At 43.1% G+C, this 27,931-nt stretch overlaps 1 protein-coding gene and 1 pseudogene across 1 annotated transcript in view; one reads left to right on the forward strand and one right to left on the reverse strand.

Moving 5' to 3' along the window:
* FNDC7 (fibronectin type III domain containing 7) overlaps positions 1–27,423 on the forward strand; it is a 28,665-nt gene extending 1,242 nt beyond the window's left edge. The window contains exons 3-12 of the mRNA XM_015534995.2: positions 3,713–3,967; positions 5,199–5,459; positions 9,117–9,374; positions 11,792–12,046; positions 13,557–13,814; positions 14,394–14,648; positions 15,831–16,085; positions 19,092–19,352; positions 23,700–23,729; positions 27,392–27,423. Coding sequence (XP_015390481.1) covers positions 3,713–3,967; positions 5,199–5,459; positions 9,117–9,374; positions 11,792–12,046; positions 13,557–13,814; positions 14,394–14,648; positions 15,831–16,085; positions 19,092–19,352; positions 23,700–23,729; positions 27,392–27,423 — 2,120 coding nt within the window. The remainder of the gene's footprint in view (positions 1–3,712; positions 3,968–5,198; positions 5,460–9,116; positions 9,375–11,791; positions 12,047–13,556; positions 13,815–14,393; positions 14,649–15,830; positions 16,086–19,091; positions 19,353–23,699; positions 23,730–27,391) is intronic.
* Positions 7,249–7,344, reverse strand: LOC122241709 (annotated as a pseudogene).
* Positions 27,424–27,931: the final 508 nt, after the last annotated feature.

Raw genomic sequence — 27,931 nt, forward strand, 5'->3', positions numbered from 1 at the left:
CAATTCAACGTAAATGAGAACAATTTTTATTTATTATTTTGTCTGCCACAGAAAAGGAAGTGCAATTAAGGCCATTTAAAAATTGGGCAGATTTTTAAAAAGATTTTTAAAAATTTTATTTTAGAAAGTGGGAGAGAGAGAGAGAGAGCGAGCATGAGCAGGAGAGAGAGGGGGAGAGGGGGAGGGTGGGACAGAGTGGGGGAGAGAGGTGGGAAGAGAGAAGGAGAGGGAGAGAGAATCTCAAGCAGGCTCAGGGTAGAGCCCCACACAGGGCTCAATTCCATGAACCTTAAGATCATGACCTGAGCCGAAATCAAGAGTTGGACATGTAAAAGACTGAGCCATTCAGGTGCCCCAAAGATTTTTATTTGAAAGTAATCTCTACACCCAATGTGGGGCTTGAACTCACAACCCTGAGATCAAGAGTCACATGCTCTATCAATTGAGCCAGACAGGTGCCTCAATTTTTAAAATGAAATAGGGGCACCTGGGTGGCTCAGTCAGTTAAGCATCTGGCTCTTGGTTTCCGCTCAGATCATGATTCCCATGGTTCACTAGTTTGAACCCTGCCTCAGCTCTGTGCTGACAGTGCAGAGCCTGCTTAGCGGTCTTTCTGCAGAGAGAGAGAACCCTCTCCCTCCCTCTCTCTCTGCCCCTCCCACTCTCTCTCAAAATAAATAAATAAACTTAAACAAAATAATAAAAATTTGACAGTGTTACAGATGGTTGACCCATAAAATCCGTGCATGTGCAATAAGTTTCCAAAAATTATCTCATGTTTTATTTGTATCCTTTACCTTATTCTTGAGAAACCTTCACGATCACCAGGAAGCAATGAAAAGGACTGGTTGGCCATATACAAAGTGACTTTTTTTTAGAAGTGGCCTTTGGGTGAACAAAGAACTAGAATAAAATCTACTTCTGTGTCCTTAGAAGGTCGCAGGAGACACTGAGCCCTCAGGGCGGGGCCATTTTTAGTCCCACACTATCCACAGTATTTGAGAGAAAGAATGGGGCAGGCTGAGATACCAATGATGCTATTAATTGATTCATCCTGGTTTTTCAATAAATGGCATGTGCTTTATTGATACTATGTAGGAGGTTCCATTTTGGGTGTGTGTATTATGATTCTCTTTGGGTTCTGGAATAGGCTTTTTGTTTGTTTTTAATTTTTTTTTTTTTTTTTTTTGAGACAGGGAGAGACAGCATGAACGGGGGAGGGTCAGAGAGAGAGGGAGACACAGAATCTGAAACAGGCTCCAGGCTCTGAGCTGTCAGCACAGAGCCTGACGCGGGGCTCAAACTCACGGACCGTGAGATCATGACCTGAGCCAAAGTCGGACGCTTAACGGACTGAGCCACCCAGGCGCCCCTAAAAAAAAATAGGCTTTTTATCTGTGTCTGGCCACTGGGACTGCCTGAGCTAATTTAGATCTCTATGAGTTGGTGGAATGCACAGATACTGAGAAGCAAAGGGTCTCTTTCACTTTTGACTGATCAGAGTGGTTGATTGCAAATCTAGAGAATAAAGTTATCTCTTTCGTCAGAGCAGTAAGTGGGCCAAACACAGAACTGAGAAAGAGGGGAGAACTCCTGTTAATTTATGGAGCCTTACACATCCCAGTCAGGCTTCTCATTTCTTTAAGGGAAGCATAGTACAGAGGTGTTGATCTTTCACTGCTGTTACTGGTCAGATCCCACCCAGTGAAGCAGGCAATCTGTCTCTCCTGTGCTTACCCCAGACTCCCCAGGATTTCACCTTCCAGCACTTGTCCATGGCAGTGCCATGTGGTCTGGCTCTTTTAAACCCAAAAATTGCTCATCCTAGTACACACACACACACACACACACACACACACACACTAGCCCTTTCCACCTATCAAAGCCCCCTCGCATGCAATATTTAACTTAATCCTCACAACAATCCTGAGATGTAGATATTTTACATTTCAAAGTAAATCTTAAGATGTAGAAATTATTGGAAAAGGAGTTGAGAGACACAACCAAGTTAGTTAGAGGAAAGAAGACTTATAACACAGGACAAATAGCTGATAGCAGAAAGGGGATGTTTGGGGGGTAGGGGAGGGGTGAAGAGGGGGGCCCTTGATGGGGCTGTCTATCCTGCCGTGGGGGAGACGGGACATGGGTGCTTCCTGCAGTCACCTTCTGCTGGCCAATGGCTAAGATGAGCAGGTCTGCAACTTTTCCCCAGCATATGTAACTTTCAGAGTTTTCTTTCGGTGGCAAAAGAGACAGTCCTGGGTGACGTTCAAGGAATGTCTGGCCAGTGCACAGTGGAGACTTTGTTCAGTCTTGCAGATTGGCTATTTCTGAGTTGCTGCCAAAGCCAACCCTCTGGGCTATTGGTGCAGAAAGAGAAGTTGTCTATGCACATAGGGATTTGGCAGGTGGGGGTCTGCCGAGGGGAGGGAGTCGATACCAGTAAATCACACATTTGGTCTATAGTTACTCTTTCTCCTCTTTGCCCTATAGTTTCGTTTTGCCCTTTAGTTTTGAAGTTGGTATATAGTGATTTTACCCGGCAAGTGAGGTACATTGAACATAAAAGGCTAAGAGCCAGTTCCAAACTTAAAACCGGCTATTTCTGTTTGACCTTTTCTTCCGCTTGGACCTCCTACACCCAGGGCATCTTTGTGCCTGTGGAGTTTTACAATGTTGTAAATCTTGTTACCAGGCTGTATCTCTTACCCCTTACCCAAAGTGCAGGAATGCCTTATATAAACTCATGACATAAGCATTCATGTCCCACAGACAAACCATGGCCTGGCCCAGGTGAGGAGAGACCACGGCACCTCCTTCTTATGCTGGGGCAGATGTTTTGATGGAGAGTGGGAGAATAATGTTTATTTTTGTTTTATATAGAAGAATCTAAAAATGGTTCCACTCTGATAATATGAAAGAAAGTACGATAGAGCAATCGTAAAAAAAAGAGCTCAATGTTCCCTCTTCCTCCATTAGATTAGATATTTTGTGGGAAATGTGCAAGTGCACGAGATGGAGACATAGCCACAGCAGAGGTGAGACCCTGGCCTTCAGGTGGAGGCAGTGGAGCATAGGTGAGGGGCTGGGAGGGGAGATTGGTGGCAGCAGAGAAGGCCTGGGAATTCACAGAGTGCCAAACCAGTGTGGAAGCCTCTGGAATGAAGCCCCTCAATGACTCTCTCCTTCCTCTCAGAGTTCTTTCCCACAATCATTCCCTGCTTTTTTTTTTTTTTTTTTTTTTTTAAGTAGGCTCTATCCCCAATGTGGGACTAGAGCTCACAACCCTGAGATCAAGGGTCGCATGCTCTACAGACTGAGCCAGGCAGGGGCCCCACTCTCCACTCTGATTTAACCCTTTGAAAAGTACAAAAAATACAAATTATCCCAGAGGCAACTGGGAAAAACCTCTTTGAAATCCCATTCTGAATGAGCAGTTTGAGCTTTCTGGCTCTCTTTTGGAGAGTAGCTTTGCATTTCTTTTTCTCTGTTTTGTCTTGATCTTGAAAATGAGGGCAGGGGCGCCTGGCTGGCTCAGTCAGGAGAGCATGCAACTCTTGATCTCAGAGTTGTAAGTTCGAGCCCCACATTAGGTGCAGAGATTACTTAAAATAAAATCTCTTAAAAAAAAAAAAAGAAGAAAAAGAAAACGGTGAAAGAAGTAATCTTCATAGATATCCTAGCTAATGTACAACTTCAAAATCTCTTCCAGCTCCTGAAATACCCACTATTGATCAGGCATATTCAAAAATCAGCACCAGCATCACTGTGGAATGGGCCACAGTGCCAGGGGCCACCAGTTATCTCCTCACGGCTGAAGATGGAGGCACTGTCATTGAAACCATGGTGGCCAATTCCCCAGGCACTGTGACAGGCCTGAAGGCTGCAACCTTGTACCAAATCACTGTCAGATCCGTCAGTGCCACTGGGAGAAGCCCAGCATCGCTTCCAAAGCAGGCAAAGACAGGTAGCTGGATACTTGTCCTCTGTCGGGCTATTGTTTGTGACCTGGATCCGTTATACTCAGGCTGCAAGTACATGATATAATTTTGTGTCATTTGAGTGCCTATGACTCAGGGCCCAGAGGTGAAAGCCACCAAATGTTTTAGGAATTCAGATATCTGTGGAGGTGGTGGTATTTAAATTCCAGACGCTTTGGAAAATAAAACCCGTTTTGGGCGTCTTTACAAACATCCCTGCTTTTAAGGGCACCTGGGTGACTCGGTTAAGCATCAGACTTCGGCTCAGGTCATGATCTCACAGTTAGTGAGTTCGAGCCCCACATTGGGTTCTTGGTTGACAGCACAAAGCCTGCTTCAAATTCTCACTCCTCTCTCTCTGCTCCTCTGCCCCTTTTCAAAATAAGCAAATAAACATAAAAATTTTCTAAAAAAATATTATAAACCATCATTTCCCCATATTATAATTACAGAGATATTTTATATAATTTCTTACAAACCTCCAGTTGAAAGTCATGCCTAATGTTAGAATTATTCTGTTCCCCATTCCTTTGCTGAGTCATTTATGATTAATACACATTTAGATAGTCACATTATTTATACATATATATTATATATTTTATTATTTTATAATAATGTGTATTATAATACACATTATTTTTTGTTTATTTATTTATTTTAATGTTTATTTATTTTTGAGACAGAGAGAGACAGAGCATGAATGGGGGAGGAGCAGAGAGAGAGAGGGAGACACAGAATCCAAAGTAGGCTCCAGGCTCTGAGTTGTCAGCACAGAGCCCAACACGGGGCTCGAACTCACGGACCATGAGATCGTGACCTGGGCCGAAGTCGGACGCTTAACCAACTGAGCCACCCAGGCACCCCTATTTATTTATTTTTGAGAGAGAGAGCGCAAGTGGGGGAGGGTCAGAGAGAGAGGAGACAGACTCCCAAGCAGGTTCCGTGCTGTCAGCTTGGAGCCCAGTGTGGGACTCAAACTCACCAACTTCAAGGTCATGACCCAAGCCAAAAGCAAGAGTTGGACGCTTAACCGACTGAGCCACCCAGGTGCCCCTAGATAGCCATTATTTAATGGAACTCTACCTACCGTAAATCCTTTTGCAAAGCAAATAATTATTTCATAATATGGATGATCAACCTCCAATTACTTATTTCTAAATCTGAATTATCCTCTATTGGAGTTTCCTAACGCAAATGCATGTGTTTTTGTCTTCATAGTGTTGGCTGCACCAATTCTAGAAGTAAGCTCTCCAAGTCCAGACTCTATTCTTGTACAGTGGGAAGCTGTATATATGGCAATTGGATTCTCTGTGTCCATTATGCGAGCCAATGGTTTGGGTAGAATATGGAAAGAGAATACCACAAACACCTCCTTGACATTCACCAGGTTAGATGCTGGGACTCTCTACACCATAAAGGCCTATGCGTGGAATGCCAATGGAACCCCTGGGGACGACTCCATCTGCAATCAGAGAACAAGTAAGGACTTCCCAGCTCAGCCTCAAGCAATCTCCCTTTTGATTAATGAGAGGCTATGCATCGTAGCCGTTGGAAGCGGGTGTTAACTGATAAGTACAGAGCAGCTGGCAGTAGATATTTAAATTTATTATGAGTTTATTTATAGTGCGGTAGTTTAAATGCTGACTGCCTGTATAAAGAAATGCTGCTCAGAATACACAGAGCATGGCTTCTCCGTCTCTGATATCTAACTTATTTCAAGCATACACATGCCGTATCACACAACAGGAGATGATTTTTGCTAGGTTTATGAGTCTCCCCGACCCTTCCTAGCTTCAGACCAACAGCATAAACAGAAAGAACTGGGACAAACAGGAATTCATTTTATTCAGTAGCCATTTAGTGAGTGTGAGCCAACTTTGAGCGAGCATTGCTCTAGAGATCCAGCAGCAAATGAAACAAAGTTCCTGTTGTTAGGGTACTTTATGCTGTGGTGGGAATCAGAATTTCAGATATATTGCCCCAAACCTCAGCTTAGGCCTGCTCAGGGGATCCTACTGCATGATACATGGAAACCCAAACCGATCTGCTGGAGTAAGCCAAAAAGAATGAGAGGGAGAGGGAGGGAAGGAGAGGGATTTTTTTTTCTCTTGAGACACTGTAAGCCACCCACTGACAATGTGGCCTAATGCCAGACTCTCACCAACCAGATAAGCTGTTTCATCCCTTGGAGAGGACCAAGGAAAGGGAGGAAAGAAACCAGAGCTGTTCTTTCCAACATATCCTAAGTTTGGAGGGTGGGATGGAAGCCCCATTATCTGTGAGTCAAGACAGAAATTCAGGGAGAAAGGGTGTGCCTTTTGTAATACTTCTCTAGAGTGACATCATAGCAAGGTGGCCTTAAGGTGATTCTTGATGGGCCTGGTGAATCAGGATGTCTGTGATAAACCAGTCTCCCCCGGCCCTTTTCTATGCATTCATTCTTTCTTTCTTTCCACAAACGTTAACTGAGGGCCCACTATGTACTGGGCATCATTTAGCTGATGGGGACACAAAATCAATTAAAGTGTAATCCCTACACTTGGAGAACTGATTGTGTCTTAGGGGAGACCAATGCATAAATCAGTGGTTACAGTTCAGTGTAACAAGTGCTTTGAGAGAAGGATTTGCAGGCACAGAGTGGTATGAGAGGAAACCTCTCCATCAGGCTGGGGTCAGGGACAGCCACCTCCAAAGGTGACTGTTTTCTTAAAGCTTTCCTTTTTCATTTGTTTCCCATGTTTAAACATATTTTAGAGTATTGGGGCGCCTGGGTGGCTCAGTCAGTTGAGCGTCCAACTTCGGCTCAGGTCATGATCTCCCAGTTCACGGGTTCGAGGCCCACATCTGGCTCTGTGCTAACAGCTAGCTCAGAGTCTGGACTGAGACAGAGTCAGTCTCGGATTCTGTGTCTCCCTCTCTCTCTCTGTCCCTCCCGTGCTCGCTCGCTCTCTCTCTCAAAAATAAAACATAAAAAAATTTTTTTTTTTAATTTTTTAGAGTATAGGTTTAGCCTCTCTATTAGTTTGCTAGGGCTGTCTTAACGAAGTGCCACAAACCTACTTAAACAACACAAATTTGTTGTCTCCCGTTTTGGAGGCCAGAAGTCTGACATCAAGGTGTCAGCACAATTGGTTCCTTCTCAGGACTATGAGGGAAGGATTTGTTCCAGGCCTTTCTCCTTGGCTTATAGATGGTGCCCTTCATAATCACATGGCATTCTACCTGGAAGTGTATGCCTATGTCCAGATTTCCTCTTTTTATTTTTTAATTAGTTAATTAATGCTTCATGAATTTGCATGTCATTCCTTATGCAGGGGCCATGCTAATCCATATCATTCCAATTTTATTATTAAAAAAAATTTTTTTTGATGTTTATTCATTTTTGAGAGAGACAGAGACAGAGCATGAGCAGGGGAGGGGCAGAGAGAGAGAGACACAGAATCCGAAGCAGGCTCCAGGCTCTGAGCTCAGCACAGAGCCTAACATGGGGCTCCAACCCACCAACTGTGAGATCATGACCTGAGCTGAAGTTGGATGCTTAACCAACTAAGCCACTCAAGCGCCCCATGTATCATTCCAGTTTTAGTATATGTGTTGCCAAAGCAAGCACAAAATTTTCTCTCTTTCTAAGGACACCAGTCTTATTGGATTAGGGCCCACCCTAATGATCTCATCTGCACTAATTGCATCTACTATGACCCTGTTTTCCAATAAGATGACATTTTGAGGTACTAGGGGTTAGGGCTTCAACATATGAATTTTGAGGGGACTCAATTCAACCCCCCAGCAACCCCCAATACTGTACTCATTTTTCCTGGTTCTCCCATCCCGCATGTGGAAAGAGCTGGTTGTCCTAAAATACTGCAGGTTACTTTTACTAGCCTTGAACCCAGAATTACTTCAGAGCGGAACTGCCTCTGCAGGTAAGCTAACCAGGAAGCAGGGGAAGGGTCCTGTAGGACCTCGAAGGCCTATAGGAGAAACATGGCAGGGATGTGCCCTGTAGAGGATGAGTTGAGTCCCTGTTTCCTCAAACAGGGCCTTGCCTGTATAACCCACGTGTGTCTAGAAGTTGCTGGTTTCTGCTCATATGCTATGCAAGCAGTTCTCTAATGCCTTCCAGGTGGGCCTCATTACAGCACAGATCCCCAACACAAAAAGATACTTCTCAAGCTTTCTCAAAAGGATAACCCTGAAAAGAGGAAGGCATATTTCTAAGAACGTAGAGGGAAGTTTTTGGAGACACTAAAATGACTGCTCTAATATATGACCATCACACTTGATACTTTCCTTTCTTCCCTTTGATTTCGAATGGAATGAAATTCTGCTCTTCTAGAATCAGTTATGACCTAAAAACACTTACAGAAAAAGTCTTAGCAGGTGTCAGAAGTAAAGAAGGGAACGGTGTCTGGCTGTCTCAACTAGTAGAGCATATGAGTCTTGATTTCAGAGTTGTAAGTTCAAGCCCCATGTTGGTGTAGAGATTACTTAAAAATAATATCTTAAAAAAAAAAGTAGGGGTGCCTGCCTGGCTCAGCTGGTTAAGCATCCAACGCTTGATCTCAGCTCAGGTCTCGATCTCAGGGTCGTGAGTTTAAGCCCTACATTGGGCTCTGTGCTGGACATAGAGCCTATTTAAAAAAAAAAAAAAAAGTAAAGAAATGATATTGTTGAAGCTACTCCGTTCAGCTTCATCTTTCGATAATAGAATATTTGACCTACCACTTAAGAATAACATATCCGTAGGGCCCTTTTAGCCCTTCACATTTATAATCTCATTTAATTATTCAATTACTTGTTGAGTTGTGTGTTCACTGATTCATTCAGTGAATGAATGAATGCTTATTTAGCACCTAATATGTGTTAGGGACTGATCTTATTAGATCCATTTTACATACATTAAAAAAAAAAGTAAATAACATATTAAATAACATGGATAAGGTCGGATAGCTAGTTATGAGTTTGCATAGTCAACGGCAGATGTGTTACCCTAAGTCCCGATTTTATGCTCTAAACGCTTGCAATTATCCTTCTATCGTGGTACGTCATCCTCCAAGCTCTGCAATGTTGTTAGGCCAAATCTTACTTGGATTTTCGAGGCTACTGCAAAATCTTAATTGTTTCTCAAATATCTAGGTCCTCGTGCCCCTGCCAGCATTCAAGTCTCTCTTGACGGTGGGGCTCTGAAGGCTTCTGTTTCATGGGCCCCAACGGAAGGAGCTTTCAACTATACTGTGATGGCTTTGAGTGACTCTTCGGAGCTGAGCTGTAGTACGACTCTCAGTGCCTGTACTATCTCCTCCCTACAGTGTGGGACTGAGTACCTAATTTCAGTTTTAGCAAGTAATGATGCTGGGTCTAGCAAGTCAACTTCATCAGAGGCCCTAAAAACTGGTATGTAAGCAAGAGTGACTGTGGGGCTGGCAAGCCAGTGTGACTGCCATAAGGGAAACAAATAACCACCTGATAATGTTGATGATGTTCCAGAACATTCTAGAAGCCTGATCTAAGTGAAAGCATTGAATGGGACATTCTAAGGAGTTTTAATGTGATAGTAAAACTGGATATCACACATTGGAAAAAGCACATCTTTGAAAATTAGGAGTCCTGGCTCCTATTCTGTTCTTTCATTAATTGATTTTCTTTATACTTTGTAAAGCTGTAAAAATTCTAGGATCCAGTTGGAGTTATACATAGGTTTAACTGTGCAGTACACACAATGGCCTCTTCCTTACGTCATGTTTTACAGACCTATGCTGGGAGGGAGCTATTTTTTAAATAAAGGTGGGCAGTCTATAATTCTGAGTATGTGTTTAAATATCTTCCTATTTTCATCTTATCAGAAAAATGAAGGCTTACATATGTGGAGGTTTACTCCTCTGTTTAGAAACATTTATGTGTTTTGGTGATGGGAACTAACATTTAGTGAAGACCTACTATGTACCAGGCACTATAAATACATCATTTTATTTATCTTTCATGACAACTCAATGATGTAGGCTCTATTATTTCCTTTTTCAGATAAAAAAAAATTTAGGTCTGAGAGTGATGTAATTTTTCCAAAGTCACACCAATAATAAGCGTTAGAGCTAGGATTCAAGCCCAGGTTTGCCTGATTTTAGCCCTCTAAGCCAAAGAAAATGTAGATAATCACAATAATGTCCACTTTACCCAACAGAGAGAACTATGTCATCCTGTGTTTAAAAGGCTTCTGAACAGAGAGGAAAAGAGCCATCACCAAGCTGATACAGTGTATTTTACAGGAAAAAATAAGCCAAGCCCTCAGATACACAGTTTCTTTTTTTTTTTTTTTTTAACTTTTTTAAAAGTTTATTTATTTATTGAGAGAGGAAAGAGGAAAGAGGAGACAGAGAGAGAATCTCAAGCAGGTCCCATGTTGTTGGCACAGAGCTCAACATGGGGCTGGGTCTCACGAACTGTGAGATCAAGACCTGAGCTGAAATCAAGAGTGGGACACTTAACCAACTGAGCCACCCAGGAGCCCAGATGCACAATTTCTTATAGTTATGTTAAATTAAGGTCACTGATAGCAAACCTGGTGATTTGGCTTCTCTTTTGACAGTTATAATTTGCTGCAGACAGCCTATTAGAAATGGTTATGAGGTTGGAATAGCTGAGAGTGAAGGGAAAGATAAGAATACACTTTCAAAAGCATAGCAGATCCAAGTTAGTCATTTAATGCAGGAGAGAACCCTCCAGTGTTTCCCAATCTTGGAGGCACATTAAGAGCATCTGGGGAGCTTTTTAAAAATCCACCTAAGATCAACTAAATCAGAGCTTCTGGGAGTGGAGTCTGGTATGACTAGTTTGTAAAAGCTCCTCACTTAATTCTAATGTGCAGCCAGGGTAAAGTGCCACTGAAATAATTCTGCATGTTTGCAGTTGGGTGGCATCAGTTTGCGTATAAAACAATCAGTCATGGGACGCCTGGGTGGCTCAGTTGGTTAAGCGTCCAACTTACGGCTCAGGTTATGATCTCATGGTTTGTGAGTTCGAGCCCCGCATCGAGTTCTGTGCTGACAGCTCAGAGTCTGGAGCCTGCTTCGGATTCTGTGTCTTCCTCTCTCTCTGCCCCTCCCTCGCTTGTTTGTTCTCTGTCTCTCAAAAATAAGTAGACATTAAAAAAATTGTAAAACAATCAGTCATGATCATGGGAAGAGCCCAACTTACCAATAAAAGAACTATGTTTCGAAAGTGCTATGTGTTTCCTGGGTCCCAGAATTGTGAAATATATTTTAGGAAGATTCCACTAAAGATGGCTAAAATTTTAAAAGCTTAGAGCTTGAAAGAATAAACTTCATTTGAAGTCATCCCTTCATTCTATGCTGATCCTGGCATTGCCTTAACACAGAAATGAATGCAATGTTAACCAAGGTGATCCATACCTATTTCTTTTATTTTTTTAATTAAAAAAAAATTTTTAATGTTTATTTATTTTTGAGAAAGACAGAGTGTGAGCGGGGGAGGGGCAGAGAGAGGAGCAGACACAGAATCCGAAGCAGGCTCCAGGCTCTGCACTGTCAGCACAAACTGTGAGATCATGACCTGAGCCGATGTCAGACACTTAACCAACTGAGCCACTCGGGCGCCCCATCCATGCCTGTTTCTAACATTGTCTAGCATGTATTGTGTGAGATAAGTTTTACAACATGTGAGAATGCCTTGTTGGTTTGCACATACTGTTTGATTTGTTCCTTGTCCATGGCATGTGATATTCTGGACAATTGCAAAGGTATAAAGAAAATCTCTTGCAGGACTCTCATAGCTGGTCATTATTTACTGTTTCCTAGTTGCTTGTGCACCTGGAAGAGTGACCATCCAAGAAGATCCTCCAGGCCACCTGTCTGTGGCTTGGTCCAATGTAGATCTGGGTGATTACTATGTGGCCTTTGTGAAGAGTGATGATGGCTTGGAAGTCCACTGCAACACATCCCTCACCCAGTGCAATTTCTTATCTGAATGTGGCTTCACTTACTTTATTAGTGTTTTTGCCTATAACAAGGCAGGGCAGAGTCCTCTGGGCGATGTGTTCAATTATACCACAGGTAAGTTGCACTTGATGCTTGTGAAGGGAGTTCTGAGTTCCCTGAACTCAGCAGCAGCATAAATCACCTTTGCGATAACTGACTGACATAGGTTACCTGGGAGTCATTCCAGGGTCAAGAACAGAAAGAGAATCTCTCCTCTCACATTCTTTCCAGAGCAGGAAATTTTGGGTTCATGGACCCAACCTTAACAAGAATGCAAGGCGTAGAAGTGAAAAGAGAGCAAAGAATATAGTTGTTCATACCTGCTCTGAAAAATTAAACCCTCCACCATGATCTACTGAGTGTTCAGCACCCTGTGCAAGGTGCTGAAGGGGACACAGTCCTCCTGTCTCAGGAGTTCACCCTTTCCCCAAGACCGAAAACAGAGATGCCATGGCAAAGGCACTGCCTGGTGTGGAAGGCTCTGCAGCAGGACACCTGTCCTAACTTGTCCTAATTGTCCTAACTTGATCTCTAACTCATTTGAAAAATGGGGATAAAGACATTACCTTGCTAGTTCCTTAGTATCCTTAGTATGCAAAATGGGACAAATAATAATGAGAGCATGAATATGAAATAGGTCTTTGCATGTGGTAAAGCACAGTGCAAAGTATTTTTTATTAGCATCATTATTACTATTATTCTCTTCTACTAGTCTTGGATCTTCTAGGGAGCAAGGACTGTTTTATTTACCTCTTCATCCTCAATGTTTCTTATACTGTGATTGGCATATGGGAAATGCTTGATGTTTGAAGAATGAATGGAGTGAGTGATTTAAACTTAACCATATTTACAAATAAAAACATAATATCATTGTGTATGACTAGCTGGATTACAATAAATTTTACCAAGTTGAAGGAAGCAAATAATTGATGCCTTTGGAAAATGGAATAAGAGGCTATCAATCAAGTCTCAAGAGCAGGAGGGCCTTCCAGAAGGAGTGACCTTGAACTGGATATTTAAGGATGAATGGAATGGAGGTGGGGCAAGGGCATCCAGAAAACTCCAAGCCATGCTAGACATTTGTCAGAATTTGTCCATGACATAATATAGGGTCTGTTCTAAGATGTACTAATACAATGATCCTTCCCCCTCCTGCAGCCCTCAGTCTTATCTGGTTAGTGTCTGGAAAGACTGATAGGATTGGGAACTTAGACTAGGTATCATTTTTATCAGGCAGAAGAGAGGAACAGCATTTCAGTAGAGGGTTAGCAGTCTTCAAGGCATAAGGAAATGAGAGCACATGTAGGGTGGGGAATTGAGGGAATTGGTGAGGGGAGGCACAGCTGAACATGTAGGTTGGATGCAGCTTGTGATGACCTTGGACATCATGCATAGAGGATTTATCCTTTATGTAGTGGGTGTTAGGCCAAGATCACAGCTGGAAAGACCTGTAGGAGGTTCTTGGAGCAACTTAGGAGGGCTGTGGCAGAAACTCTGGGCCCTGGGAGATCAGGACTCAATGCCCTCCTCTGACATCCTTGTTCCTTTACTGACCTCCATTTTCTCTCTCTGCTCCTGCTTTCAGCCCCCTGTTGTCCTAGCGATATTAACCCTGTGTTGGTGTCCAGTGACAGAGTAGAGATTGTCTGGTCTCCTGTCCGTGGTGCCGAACTTTATGAAACCAAGGCTGTAGATGGGTTCAAAGTGGTTGAGTGCAATGACACCGCTCCTGCTTGCACCCTCTCCGCTCTAGAGTGTGACACCAAGTACAACGTCACAGTGTATTCCTTCAGCGAAGTCCGGGGCAGCAATATGTCATGTACTTCCCGATTTGTAACCACAGGTACGATACAGCTATGATTTCCTTCACTGCTGTCTGAACTATTCACCCTAGCTATGGGCATGCCCTTCATGATGGGCATTCAGCAAGAACTGTAAAACCACTCTTTGTGGGGACCATCAGAGCCCCTCTCTTCCTACAGAAGGGCAGAAGAGTAGGTAGAACAAGGAAAGTGGGGGGGGAAAAAACAGAAAAGGAGATCACGGGGAGAGTAGAAAGCTTCCTCAGTAATTACTTCAGCCATTCAGTTCCTCTGACTTTTGGGGGGTGGGGGGACAGGGAACTCTCTGTATTCACACCACGAGGGTTAAGACTGCAAATGTTCATCTTAATTACTTTTGCTTTTGGAGCTCAAAATGCCCCTTAATATTTTCCGGTGAGTCTGATGCTACAGGAACCTAATACCATGTTTCCACACAAAGCCTCTGTGAATCTGGGCTACATGCTCGTTATGTTTGAAAGCAGGGATGATCTCATGTTGGGGTGGTGGGGGAGGCGGGGGTGGGAATCACATTTAGACCAGATGGCACACCTGATATTTTTGACTCACACTGTTTCAATTAATAATCTAAAATCGCTTAGCTCCTTGCAGTCCCGAAATAAAAAACGTTTCAAAGGATGCATTCTCCATGATTCGTGTGCACTGGCGATCCACTAATGACGATGCCACTTACACGGTGACTGCCCAGGGGGAGAAAGGGCTGTATCGGTGCAGCAGCAAGGGAGAGTCCTGCGTGATGGGGAGCTTGCCCTGCGGCTCCGTGTTCTCCGTCACTGCGGTGGCTGAAACACAGGCAGGGCGGAGCCTGCCCAGCTTCAGTGTGCCCCTGGAAACAGGTAGGTGGCAGCCTCCATCCTGAATGTTGACTTCAGTGTGGTCCTTAGAAATCGTTATGACATGAACTTTCTCATTTCGTTGACCCTAACTGTGATAGAAATACATTATACTCTCTGGCCTTTCAAACAGCCCAGTCTTAGAAAATAAAACTTGCCATGTTTGGACACAGTTTCTGTAAAAATAGCATCAAAAGACTCTAATATATTCCTATGCTGACATCAAAGGAGGAATACATTGACGCTGCAAAACATTGATTTGAATTCACATTCCTCCATGACATGATCTCCCGAAACAACGAACAAGTAACCAAATGAGCTGGCTTATGTTTTCTTTCTTTGGCTCAGCCGTTTAAAACCTTTCTGTGTAAAATGCTTTCTGAGTTTCAGTTTTCTGGTAAAAGGGGAGAATGGATTGCTCGGGTGGTTGCAAATGTTAAGTTAGTTAATGCTGCAAGCACTTAGCATGGTGCCTGATGCATACACAGTAAGAGCTTGATAAAAGAAAGCTGTTACAGCTTTAAAGCACTGTGTGTGAGTGAAATTTAGCAAATTACTTAAAGCTTTTGGACATTATTTTCTCTTATATACAATGGATGGCACTTTGGACTATAAAAGTTGAAATGTAAAAAGCAGCAGAATAGAGACCATGCCCAATATTCAGGAAGATTCTAGATATCCTATATCCTGTTTAACAATCTCTGAAAATTTGAGAATTGGCTGTGATATTCTTAGGTATTGCAAGCTTTTATATCAATTAAGTACTATGAAATGCATGAAAAAGGCAACATACTTTCAATTGCAAAGGCTGTAAAATGTTATATTGGGAGAAGAGGTGAATACAGCCATTGCTTTGAAGTTTGCAACTGGAATTGTTAAAGTTGGGAAACAACAAAGGATTTCTTTCTTATTCTGAAAACATTGGGAGGAAACTCACATTACCCACAGCCAGTTAGTGCTCCGCCTTCTTGGGGAAAGCAACCCCAACGTAGAGTTGATGTTAAATGATGTATCAGAGGAAATGAGATTGCACTTAACAAAAGGAGATTTTGCTTAATAATTAAAGATTTGAGAAATGCAGGATACTGAATGGTATACAGACAAAATACCATTCTCTGTCATTTTCCCACAAATAACCCTCAGTGGAAATAAATCCCCAATTCTTTCTCTTCTTCCCCACCTAAGTGCCGTGCTGTCCAGCTGGTCTGACAGTAACTCAGGTCACCCAATCAGTAATCAACGTGAGCTGGACTGTTGGGACCGGGGCCCAAACCTATGTGACAGTTCTGGAGTCACACACCGGACAATCTAAGTGTCTCACCCATCAAAACCAGTGCCTCCTGGGATGTATCACATGTGGCGTCAATTACACAGTGGCCTTAAAAGCGATTAGTGCCACTGGGTTGACTGCAGACTGCACCTACCAAAGTTATTCCTCTAGTAAGTGAATTCTAAATTCCAGCTATGGAGTATCAATATGGACTTCGACTATTTTTTTAAAGTTTCTTTCCTTCTTTATTTACTTACTTATTCATAATTTTTTAAAGTTTATTTATTTATTTTGAGAGAAAGCATGAGCTTGAGCTGGGGAGGGGTAGACAGAGGGAGAGAGAAAGAATCCCAAGCCGGCTCCTCATTGTCAGTGCGGAGACTGATGTGAGGCTCAAATCCACGAACCATGAGATCATGAGCTGAGCCGAAATCAAGAATTAAATGTTCAACCAACTGAGTCACCCAGGCACCCCTAAGTTTTTTTATTTTTTTTTGAGAGAGATGGAGAGAGCATAAGCAAAGGAGGGGCAGAGAGAGAGAGGGAGGATCCCAAGCAGGCTCCAAGATGCCAGCACAGAGCCAACATGGGGCTCAAGCTCACAGAACTGTGAGATCATGACCTGAGTTGAAATCAAGAGTTGGAGGCTGGGCCCAACTGACTGAGCCACCTGGGTACCCCAGGACTTTGACTATTATCAATCCAGATGTAAGCCCATCCTTCTCATTTAAAAAGATCCTGCATCTCCATTCTGCTAGCATTATAAATTCAGATTATTTTCTAAAATGTTTACAAGTTTCCTCTTAGAACCTCAAAGCGTCGGAGGCTTCTGTTGGTGGTTGATGAATTGATTCCCTTGGTAACATGGTTCAGGTATGCTTTTTCTGAAGGCAGGACAGATTTATACGGCACAGCTACCCGCTGCACAGAGTAACTCAGCCTGGCAGAGTTTCCAGAAAGCATTTAGGTCACACATTCTGTTTGTCTTGAATTCTTTTCTTCTCATTATTATTATGCTATCACCTCTCTCTTCTAAACCACTCCATCTCCTTCAATGGTTTCTTATTTCAACAGGCTGAAAGAGCACTGTCTACTGACAGTATTGTATCTTGTTCTTCACAAAGAGCAAATCATTAGGGAATAGCAGGGGAAGGTAGTGGGTATGGGGTTAGCAAATAAGATTGATTCTCTTGTGTGAATCTAGTCCACTGAAGTGGCTGTTTGGGGCATGCTTTTGAAAAAAGAAAAGAAAACTCCTGGAAATGCTTTTTTAATGAGAAAGTACAATCATTAGTTCACCGTGTCTGCCCCAGGGCACGGGATGGGAGAGCTAAAATATAATTTTGCCTCCCCAAGGGCAGTAGAAAAGGTCTTCAACTAGGAATCTAAAGATACAGCTTCTGGGGCGCCAGGGTGGCTCAGTCTGTTAAGCGTCCGACTCTTCGTTTTAGCTCAGGTCAGGATCTCAGGGTTATGAGATGGAGCCCCGCGTGGGGCTCCACGCAAGCCTGCTTGACATTCTCTCTCTCCCTCTCTCTGCCTCTCCCCACCCTGACGCCACCTCTCACTCACACACTCTCTCTCTCCCTCAAAAAAAAAAAAAAAAAAAAGTTTCCTATAAGCTTCGTTGCTTTATCTTCCCTAATGTTTCCTCATTGGTAAGAGAAATTGTAATAATTATAATGTGAAAGCATTTATAACATGCTACACATACGTAAGCTGTTTCATACTTTCTTTGGGACCATTATCTTTCATTAGATTTACTGCCTGCGTTCTTACCCTGATATCCAGTTCTGGGAATATGGCCCACTGCTTATCTTCACATGTAAAAAAAACCTTTCTTTAAAAGAAAGAACAAATCAAATGAACCTGATTATCTATAACTGAATGTTTTAATCATCATACCACAACATTTTAATTTTTGTTACTGAGTAAGCCACCATTCGGTGCCCTGCTTGACACCTGATGTGTGTAGCCTGCTCAGGGCATCTAGCAAAGAAAACAGAAGGACCTAGTGAGCTAGCATGGACAAAGTGTGGATGAGCAAAGCCTGGTCACCTGACTCTTGTGTAAGTGACTACTCCCCAGGTGTCATGCTACTCAGGTCAGCAAAATAGGTATTTTCAATTAAAGCTGATAGCAGTTAATGGGGCACCTGACTGGCTCAGTCAGTTAAGCATCCAACTCTTGGTTTCGGCTCAGGTCATGATCTGGCTTCATGAGTTGGAGCTCCTTGTGGGGTCTGTGTTAGCACAGAGCCCACCCGGGATTCTCTCTCTCCCTTTCTGCCCCTCTCCTGCTCATGCTGACTAGCTCTCTCAAAATAAATAAATAAATTTTTAAAAACCTGAATGCAGACGATTTAAATTCAATCCCACTAAAATCTTGTGGAACTAGGGCATTATGAAAGATCTTAACAAGGATTCTATACACTTGGCTCACATTTGTATATAATACATAGCTGCCAAGTGGAGATTTTTGTAATATTTGTTTATTTTTGAGAGAGAGAGAGAGAGAGAGAGAGAGAGAGAGAGAGAGTGCAAGCAGGGGAGGGGCAGAGAGAGAGGGGGTACAGAGGATCCAAAACGGACTTTGTGTTGACAGCAGACAGCTCGATGCGGGACTCGAACTCATGAACTGTGAGATCATGACCTGAGCTGAGGTCAGAAGCTTAACCAACTGAGCCACCCAGGCGCCCCACCAAGTGGGGAGTTTTGTTTTTTTTTTGTTTTTTAATTTTTTTTTAATGTCTTATTTATTTTTGAGAGACAGAGACAGTGCAAGTGGGGGACGGGCAGAGAGACAAGGAGACACGGAATTTGAAGCAGGCTCCAGGCTCTGACCTGTCAGCACAGAGCCTAACACGGGGCTCCAACCCAGGAACAGTGAGATCATGACCTGAGCCAAAGTCAGACGCTTAACTGACTGAGCCACCCAGGTGCCCCAAGTGGGGACTTTTTAACTCACTGTTGTTCTCCATTAAAAATTCTTGGCTCACCTCAGCATCACACATGGATTTCTAATCATGTGGCCCACCACAGAAAGAACTTGAGTACCCCTTCGAATAATGCTCTAATCATATATCATTTAGGTTACTTATCTTGTTTCCCCACTGTAATAAAGGCCATGTTTATCTGATGGTGGAATAAGTGATTTGTGTCTGTTTTTATCCTCAGGTGCCTGCTGCCCTTTGGGAGTGAAATTATATAGGCTGAGCCCTAATGGCATCCGAATCTACTGGCAAGCCTCCAGGGGCTCTACCAATTATAGCACTGACCTCTACGGTTCTAAAGGCATTTTCACCTGTGCCCCAAGAGCTGGCCTCAGTTTTTGTGATGTCACCGAGATACCCTGTGGGGATGTATATACCGTGATGGTCTCACCAGTTGCTGAGACAGGACTGAAGCTTACTTTCTGTCCAAAAAAAATCTATTCAGGTAGAGCAAGTTACAACGCTTTATTTGAAACTAACCCTGAACTCAATCTGTCAGTTAAGACTCAGAGCAATCACACTTATTTGCTATGTTAGGAAGGTCAAAGAGGTGAAATTTCTATATGCGGCAGGCAGATTCTGGCTACAGGGATCTCAAGCTTCTTTGCAACTGTGATGTTTTCTTATTATATGATTTGGAGACACTCCTCCCTTCACTGTCCTTTTCTTTTTCAGAAAAAGGACCAGATGCTTGCTGTTGAAATAGTAAAGCAGATTTAAAATGATTTTTTGCTTTGAGATTTGGGAATCGATTTTTAACATAGTCTCAGAGATAATGATAAACACCCTGAAATGTTGGAAATTAAGAGACTTGAATCTTTATCTGCACAGGTTCGAGAAGTTGGAGAATCAGGGGAAAAAATTAATTTATAAATCAGAAGCTAGCTTTGGAAATATGAGTGGGCAGGCAGTCTGTGGTCACAAAACATGACTGTCAGCAGCTGCCATCTCACCAGAGCTGGCAGAAAAACATTAGCAATTCCCCTGTTCTGTCTTCCAGCACCTTCTGCTACCTTGCCCAGAGCATAGACATATATTTTTCATATATTTCTAAAAAATAAATTTTAAGAGAAGAGATAAGGCCCTAGAACTTTATAGGTGGTCACAGGAAGAGGAATAAATACTGACTCAGAAACCTTTACTGATAACCAGAATCTAAGAATTTCTAATTATGTATAGGTAACAGGAAGGCTCAAATGGCCCCTGGAAAGAACCAGGCCAGGTCTTCTTAATACTGTTCTTGCTGCCCTTGGCTGTCATGCTCTGATTCCTTGTATTTTCATTATCTTGTCCACAGAACAAGCTCGCCCAAAGTACTGCCCTATGGGAAGGGACAGATCTTAGGAAAAAGAGACTCAATACCAGTGTTTCATCATATTTGTATTGTTTTGTAATTTATCAAGTGTTTTCACATTCGGTATCTCATTGAATGCTCAAAATAACTCTATAAGGTAGATTCAACAACACGTTTTATTAGCTCCAACGTATAAATGAGAAAATTGAGGCTTCCAGCCTCTCAAATCTCTTATCTATAACTCTTCTAACCTCTAAATTCATATTCAAACTTGATACCTCTACCTGGAGGTGCCCCAAGGCATTTCAACTCCTCAGGGCAAAAGGGAACTCCTGATCTTCTGCAGTTTCTAATCTTCCTCCCCACATCCTTATTTCAGGTACACAAGCTAGAAATCCTTCAGTCAGAGGTGCTTGGGTGGCTCAGTCCGTTGGGCCTCTGACTTCGACTCAGGTGATGATCTCACCATCCATGAGTTCAAGTTCTACATCTGGCTCTGTGCTGACAGCTCAGAGCCTGGAGCCTGCTTCGGATTCTGTGTCTCCCTCTTTCTCTGCCCCTCCCCCACTAGTGCTCTGTCTCTTTCTCTCTCTCAAAAATAAAATAAAAACATTAAAAAAAATGTTTTTAAGAACCCTGGAGTCAGCTTCAGCCTCTCCTTTACCCTCCATACTTAAGGGGTCTCCAAGTCCTGTCCTATTCACTTTGTGATGTTTTGGGGTTTTTAAAAATATTTTTAAAAAACATTTTAAGTAATCTCTACACCCAGGGTGCCTGGATGGCTCAGTGCATTGAGCATCTGGCTCTTGATTTCAGCTTAGGTCATGATCTCACAGTTTGTGAGTTCGAGCCCCACCTTGGCCTCTATGCCGACAGCATGGAGCCTGCCTGGGATTCTCTCCTCTCTCTGCCCCTCCCCTGTTCTATCAAAATAAATAAATAAACATTTTTTCAAAAACTTAAAAGAAGAAGAGTAATCTCTACACCCAACATGGAGCTTAAACTTACAAACCCAAAATCAAGGGTCACATGCTGTACTGACTGAGCCAGCCAGGCACCCCACAATGGTTTTTAAATCTAACTTCTCTTCTCTCCTACACCTACTGCTATATGATAGGCCCTCACCACTTCTCCCCTAGACTACTGCCCCAGTGTTGTCTTCTGGAGCTCATGCCAGCCTCCATGCTATTATCAGAGTTGTCATTTCCAGACACTGATCCAATTATGTTTCCTTTATGCTTCAAAATCCTCAAAAAGTGTTCCATTGCCCCATGGGATAAAAGTCAGTACTTAGAGCATGGCATTCAAAGCTCCTCACAGTCCATCCATAGTTAGTCTTCCTACACTTGCACTGTTCAATAGATATTTAACACAAGCCACGTATGAAAAAATTTAAATTTTCTAGTAGCCACATTAAAAAATTAAAAACAAATAGGTAAAATTAATTTTTTAAGTTTATTTATTTATTTTGAGCAGGGAGGGGCAGAGAGAGAGAGAGAGAGAGAGAGAGAGAGAGAGAGAGAATCCCAAGCAGGCTCTGTGCCATCAGTGCAGAGACCAACATAGGCTCGATCCCACAACCCTGAGATCATGACCTGAGCTGAAATCAAGAGTCAGACGCTCAACCAACTGAGCCACCCAGACTCCCCAAGTAAAATTAATTTAATTATATATTTTAGTAATCCAACATCTCCAAAATATAATTTCAACATGAAATCAATGTAAAAATTTCACATTATTTTTTTCCATACTAAGTCTTCAAAATCTGGTGTTCATGTAATACAGCATACCTCAGTTCAGACTAGCCACATGTGGAGCCCTCAGGAGCTACATGTGACAGGTGCCTGCTGTGCGGAACAACACAATTCTAGGCTCACTCCACAATATCTGTCCTAAGAGGACTCTATTCTCTAGTATAGCCGCATGGAATCATTCCCACACACCTGCCCTCACCACACACATATACCGTGCTGTACCATGCTTCTGAGCTGATGCAGTACTCTTCTCTTTGCCTGGGATTCCACCTCTGCCAAGGGAATTTCCTCTTCTCTGTTAAGTCTTCTCCAATTTTTAAAAAAATGTTTATTTTTGAGGAAGAGAGTGAGCATAAGGTGGAGGAGGGGCAGAGAGGGGGACAAAGGATCCGAAGCAGGCTCTGTGCTGAGAGCAGAGAGCCTGACTTGGGGCTTGAACTCATGAACTGTGAGATCATAACCTGAGCCGAAGTCAGACCCTTAACTGACTGAGCCACCCAGGTCACCCAAGTCTTCACCAATTCTTAGAGGCTGATTAGTCTTTGTGCTCCCTCTTTTGTGGCCCCGTATCACCCTTATCTTTACCCCGCCATACAGCTGTGAGTTGAAAATGTGTTATTTCCCCTAATAAATAGTAATCTCTGGACTCTCAACATATAGCACATAACTATCTCCAATATATTTTAAATTAAAAAATGAATGAGTTTATGTGTTTGCCTATGATCCCACAGCCAGTATGTCAGCCACTAGAAGACCTTGTTATCAGAATACCCTCGGAACGCCTGGGTGGCTCGGTCGGTTGAGTATCTGACTCTTGATTTGGCTCACATTTCGTGAGACTGACCCTCGTGTCTTGCTCTGTGCTGACAGCATGGAGCCTACTTGGGATTATCTCTCTCTGTTCCTCTGCTGCTCGTGCTCTCTTTCTCTTTCTCTCTCAAAATACATAAATAAACTTAAAAAAGAACTCTATACCCTCTGGTGGGGTGCCATCGCAACCTGTAGCCTTTCCATATTAGGAAGGATGGGTGTTTCGACTCAGGGAATCTGCTTTTGCTCCATTTCTCTGGTAAAAATCAGGCCTCTGAGGAAAGTTCTTTCTTTTTGTTTTTTGGTTTCTTTTTTTCAATATCATTGATGCCTTCCTTTGATTATTAGGACGATATTATAAATGATAATAATGACCAATATTTATCGAGTGTATTGCCAGGCACTGTCCTATTAACTCAGTTGATTCCTATAACCACCTTATGAGGTCGGTGCTCTTATTCTTTACCACTTTACAGATAAATTAAGACACAGAAAAGGAAAGTGACTTGTCCAGGGTCATACTGCTAGCTGTATCCTCTTATCACCCAAGCTGGTTCTTATTCATTCTTTGGTTCACTTTTCCACTATTCTTTTTTTTTTTAATTTTTTTTTTTTTTAACATTTATTCATCTTTGAAAGACAGAGAGAGACAGAGTGCAAATGGGGGAGGGCCAGAGAGAGAGGGAGACACAGAATCCAAAGCAGGCTCCAGGCTCTGAGCTGTCAGCATAGAGCCCGATGCGGGGCTCGAACTCACGGAGTGTGAGATCATGGCCCAAGCTGAAGTTGGCCGCTCAACCGACTGAGCCACCCAGGTGCCCCACTTTTCCACTATTCTTAAAGCTATACTTTCACCATCTTTTTTAAAAATATCTTTAATATTTTAAATATGTCAGTTAATACATATAAATGCTTTTGTTGTTATTCATTCCAGTAACCTGCTCTGGAAGTACACTTGGAATGGGTAAGTCCTTTTTCTCATGGATGAAATAGAATTTTTGTTGTTGCTCTTTAGGGTGACGTAATGAAGCTGACTCTTTCTGTGATGTGAGTGGTTCCTGCCCTCCCCTCCCATAACCGTTTCCCCCTATTAGAATGCCTCCCCTCAGATTCCACCAGTTGAAATGAATTCCTTTGCATTCGGAAGTCTTTTCAGCCTCCCAGGATCCCACGGGAAAATGTAAATACGTGTCAGAGAGGCTGCTGCTTCCTCCTTCATTTCAGAGACTGGTTCCCAGCCCTGCTGTACGTTGAGTCATCTCGAGAGCTTAAAAGTGACGCCTGGGCTTTATCCCCAGAAAGTCTGATTTAATTGGTCTGGGGTAAGTCTGGGCATCAGGATTTTTCAAAGCTCCTTAGGTGATCCTACAGCGTAGCCAAGCCTGAGAACTGCAGCTTTAGAGCAGGCCTTCTCAGACTTTATTGTGCATGCAAATCACCCGGGGTCTTGTTAAAACCAGATTCTGATTTGGTAGGTGTGGGAGGATCAGAGACTTTGCACTTCTAACAAGGTCCAGGTGATGCCGGTGACATTGATGCTGCAGGTCTGACCACCTAGTAGCCAGGTGTTAGAGGGAAACTTAACAGCCTGCAAAGAGCAAGGATGTCTGGTTTGCATTTACATGGGTGGCTATGCCAGTGGAGGAAAAGAGGGTGCTGAAGGGGGAGTTGGAGTAAGGATACTCTCACTACCTCCTTGGCTATGCTCAGAACTGACCTCCCCTGGGCTATTCTAGGTCCCAGATGGAGGCTACTCTTGGGCAGGGCATGACCACAGAGCTGTGTGTGCTGGCCCAGTGAGTAGCATGTGCTGCTTTAAAGGAATCCTTGCCACATCTTCCAGGGGCCTGCTTGGTTTGGGGCTTTGAGAAAACCCCCAGGGAGTATTATCAACCCCAAACTACAGACAGGACATACACACACACACACACACACACACACACAGTCACATGCCCATTCAGACATGGCTGACTTTAGAGGGTATGAGTGGAAATGAAACCTGCCCATCAGTAAACACCACAGGAGAGCCTCCCAGACTGGGCCAGCTCCCCATCCAACACTTCCTTCCATTGACAGGGATTAGGTCTAGAGTCTCTCTCCACTGCCTGTTCTCCAGGTCCAATGCCTCTCTGAGCCCAGCAGGACGCATGCTTTCCAATTCTTGTCCCACCTGCAGATCTGAAATAAGCACAATCCCTATTAATTTTTAAAAGTGTTCTGTCTCCAGCAACTATAGGGAAACCTGCCTGACTTATTAAAAACAAACTGTGAGTGGGCACCTGGATGGCTCAGTTAAACGTCTGACTCTTGATTTCGGCTCAGATCATGATTTCACCATTTTGAAACTGAGCCCCGTGTCAGGCTCTGTGCTGAGCCTCTGTGCTGAGTCCTCATGACCATGAGCCCTGGTCTTCAGTGAAATGTACACAGGCCTGGATCTGCATTTTTGGATCCTATATCCAGTATTATGGCAGTATTTAACCAGTGTTTCCCTGATACCCAGAGGGGTGGTAGAAGGGACTTGGGGGCCTCTCGGAGGAGAGGAGTGGTATGTTATAATACTGGCCTTTCCTAACATTTTGTTAAAGAAAGAGTTGCAATGGCTCTTTAAAAAAATGCTTGAAAACCATCATGCTTAGACTTTGCTACTCATCAGCATCACCAGAAATCTTGTTCAAAATGTAGTCTCGGGGGTGACTGGCTGGCTTAGTCAGTAGAACATGTGACTTGACCTCAGGGTTGTGAGTTTGAGCCCCACCTTGGGAGTAGAGATTACTTTAAAAAAATGTAGATGTCTAGGCCTGTTGAGGTGGGATAGGGTCTGGGCCTCTGCAGTTCTATCAGTTTCTCAGGTGATTCTGATACTCTGGAGTTTGAGCAGTAGTGCTCTGGTCAATACTCTCCCTCCCCTCTTCCTCTGTCCCTCTGGGCTGCCCCAGGTTGTCATTTCTCCTTCCTTAGTGAGGTTCAGGCTTGAGCCTGAAATCTGACACTCTCTTCAAGTAGATCCTGAAGCACTTTCAAAAATAAGAGTAAGCCAGATCACTTGAGAGTCTCTATATCATACAGAATTCATTATTATCTAAGGAGGAATTACTGTTGTCTCTCGGTTTGGCATTTCTCTTCCTTATACACAGGACTAATCAAATTGGGTTGCTGGGGCACATGGGGCTCCCAGATACACTAAGAGAAGCCTTGGGAATCTTGTTGGTCTAAGACTTTTGGTCTTCCTTGGCTCTTGGATTATCCTGAAGTTTTCTAACAACATGAATGGATTGTTTAAGAGACAGATCTGGGTTCAAATCCCACCGCTATCACTTACCCTTAGGCAAGTTGCTTCAACTCTCCCTCAGCCTAGGTTTCCTGAAAATTGGAATAATTAATTCATCAGATGTTATAAGGATTAAATAAGATACAAACTGTTGGACACAATGAGAGTTCCATAGTAAGCACTTACTTAATAAATGGTAGTTATTTTTTAAATTTTTTAAAAGTTTATATATTTTTGAGAGAGAGAGTGTGCACACATGTGAGCAGGGGACTGGCAGAAAGAGAGAGAGCGAGAGAGAGAGAGGATCCCAAGCAGGCTCAGCACTGCCTGTGCAGAGCCCAACACAGGGCTCTGAACTCACGAACTGTGAGATTGTGACCTGAGCAGAAATCAGGAGTCAGACACTCAGCTGAGCCACCCAGGCATCCCTAAATGGTAGTTATTACTAATTCAGATCGGTTTAAGCTCATATCATGCTGTATTATATTATGTGCCAGTTATTAACACTTTAATGTGCTTCTTGTGAGATATTTGCGTTGTAACCTCAATCCTCATAATACCCTAATTGATTCATTCTCAGAGTATGGTCCCAGGGCCAATAGCATGAGCAACATCTGGAAACTTCTTAGAAATGCAATTTGTGGGGCTCCACCATAGACCTAATGAGTGATGAGTCAGAAATTCCAGGGTTGGGGCCCAGGATCTTTGTTTTAACAAGCCCTCTGAGTGATTCTGATGCACGCTCAAGTTTGAGAGCCACAGCTCTAATTCAAAGCAGCCATTCTGATGCTTGAAATTTGATGCAGGTTGGAAGGTAAGAGGGAAAACCACCTGGGGCAAGGGGGCTCTAAGAAGAAGTAGTTTGACATCCCTCCATGGAGGCATTGTTTGTCCTCAGCATCCAACCTGCTTCCTTGTCACTCACACTTTGGGGGGAATTTTCCTCCTGGAAACTCCCTCAGCAGTTAAACAGATTTATTATGTTGTCCCTACACAGACCCCCGAATCAATAAGATTTGGTAGCTGTCTGAGAGCCCAGCAAATTGGCCTGGGGTAGAGGGGGAAGTGGAAAGTTCTTTGTCCTGAGTCAGGAGTCTGAACTCCAAGAGATCCTGGGCAGGTTCGTTTCCTGAAGCAACCTGGTTAGTTAGAACCTGCTGGTTCGTTTCTTCTTGACCTTTGAACAGTTCAGACCGTCTTAATTTCCGGTTTACTTGCTGTGAAGTGCTACGAAAACAGCCTTTCAGGTCAAAAGACTAAGCTAGATTTCAGAGATATTTGAGGGCTTTTTAATTTAAGAAAATGTCTGCATATTTAATGTATCTTGTGGCTTCTTCCCTTCCTTGCCCTTTCAGTGATTTACCGAGGGAAAAGAAATGCAGAATAACACACTGAGCCACAGACAAAAACAGAGGCTGGACCTAGTGAGTAACTTCAATTGAAATGGTATGATTCCAAGGCAAAATTTTTTGGCTTTGTTCAAAAAAATTCTTCCCGTATCTTTTGCAGAGTTGACTCGATTGTTAGTGCGATTAGAGGTGGAAAAGCTCTATTACAATACAAAGTACCTCTAGGGTAGGTATAAGCTCCTTTGGCCTTTAGACCGCAACTCAGACTCCACTTCCTGAAGGCAAGCAAGGTCAGGTGTGTCCTCACCTGTGCAGGAGTTCAAGCTCTGATGTGGAGAGGACTCAGTTGAGAAATGAATCCAGAAAGTCCTCTGGAAGACTGCCAGAGTGAGCTAGCATGCTGGGAAAGTTCTGGAAACGTGAAAGGTCTGCTGAGAAGGAACTCTTTCTGAAATTTCACATCCAGACACCACACAGACTTCAACACATCCACTTTATAGGTAGTTCACAGACACCCTTGCCAAGCATCCCTCTCTCCGTTCAAAG

This window comes from Panthera tigris, chromosome C1 (assembly GCF_018350195.1).
Source record: "Panthera tigris isolate Pti1 chromosome C1, P.tigris_Pti1_mat1.1, whole genome shotgun sequence".
Lineage (NCBI taxonomy): Eukaryota > Metazoa > Chordata > Mammalia > Carnivora > Felidae > Panthera > Panthera tigris.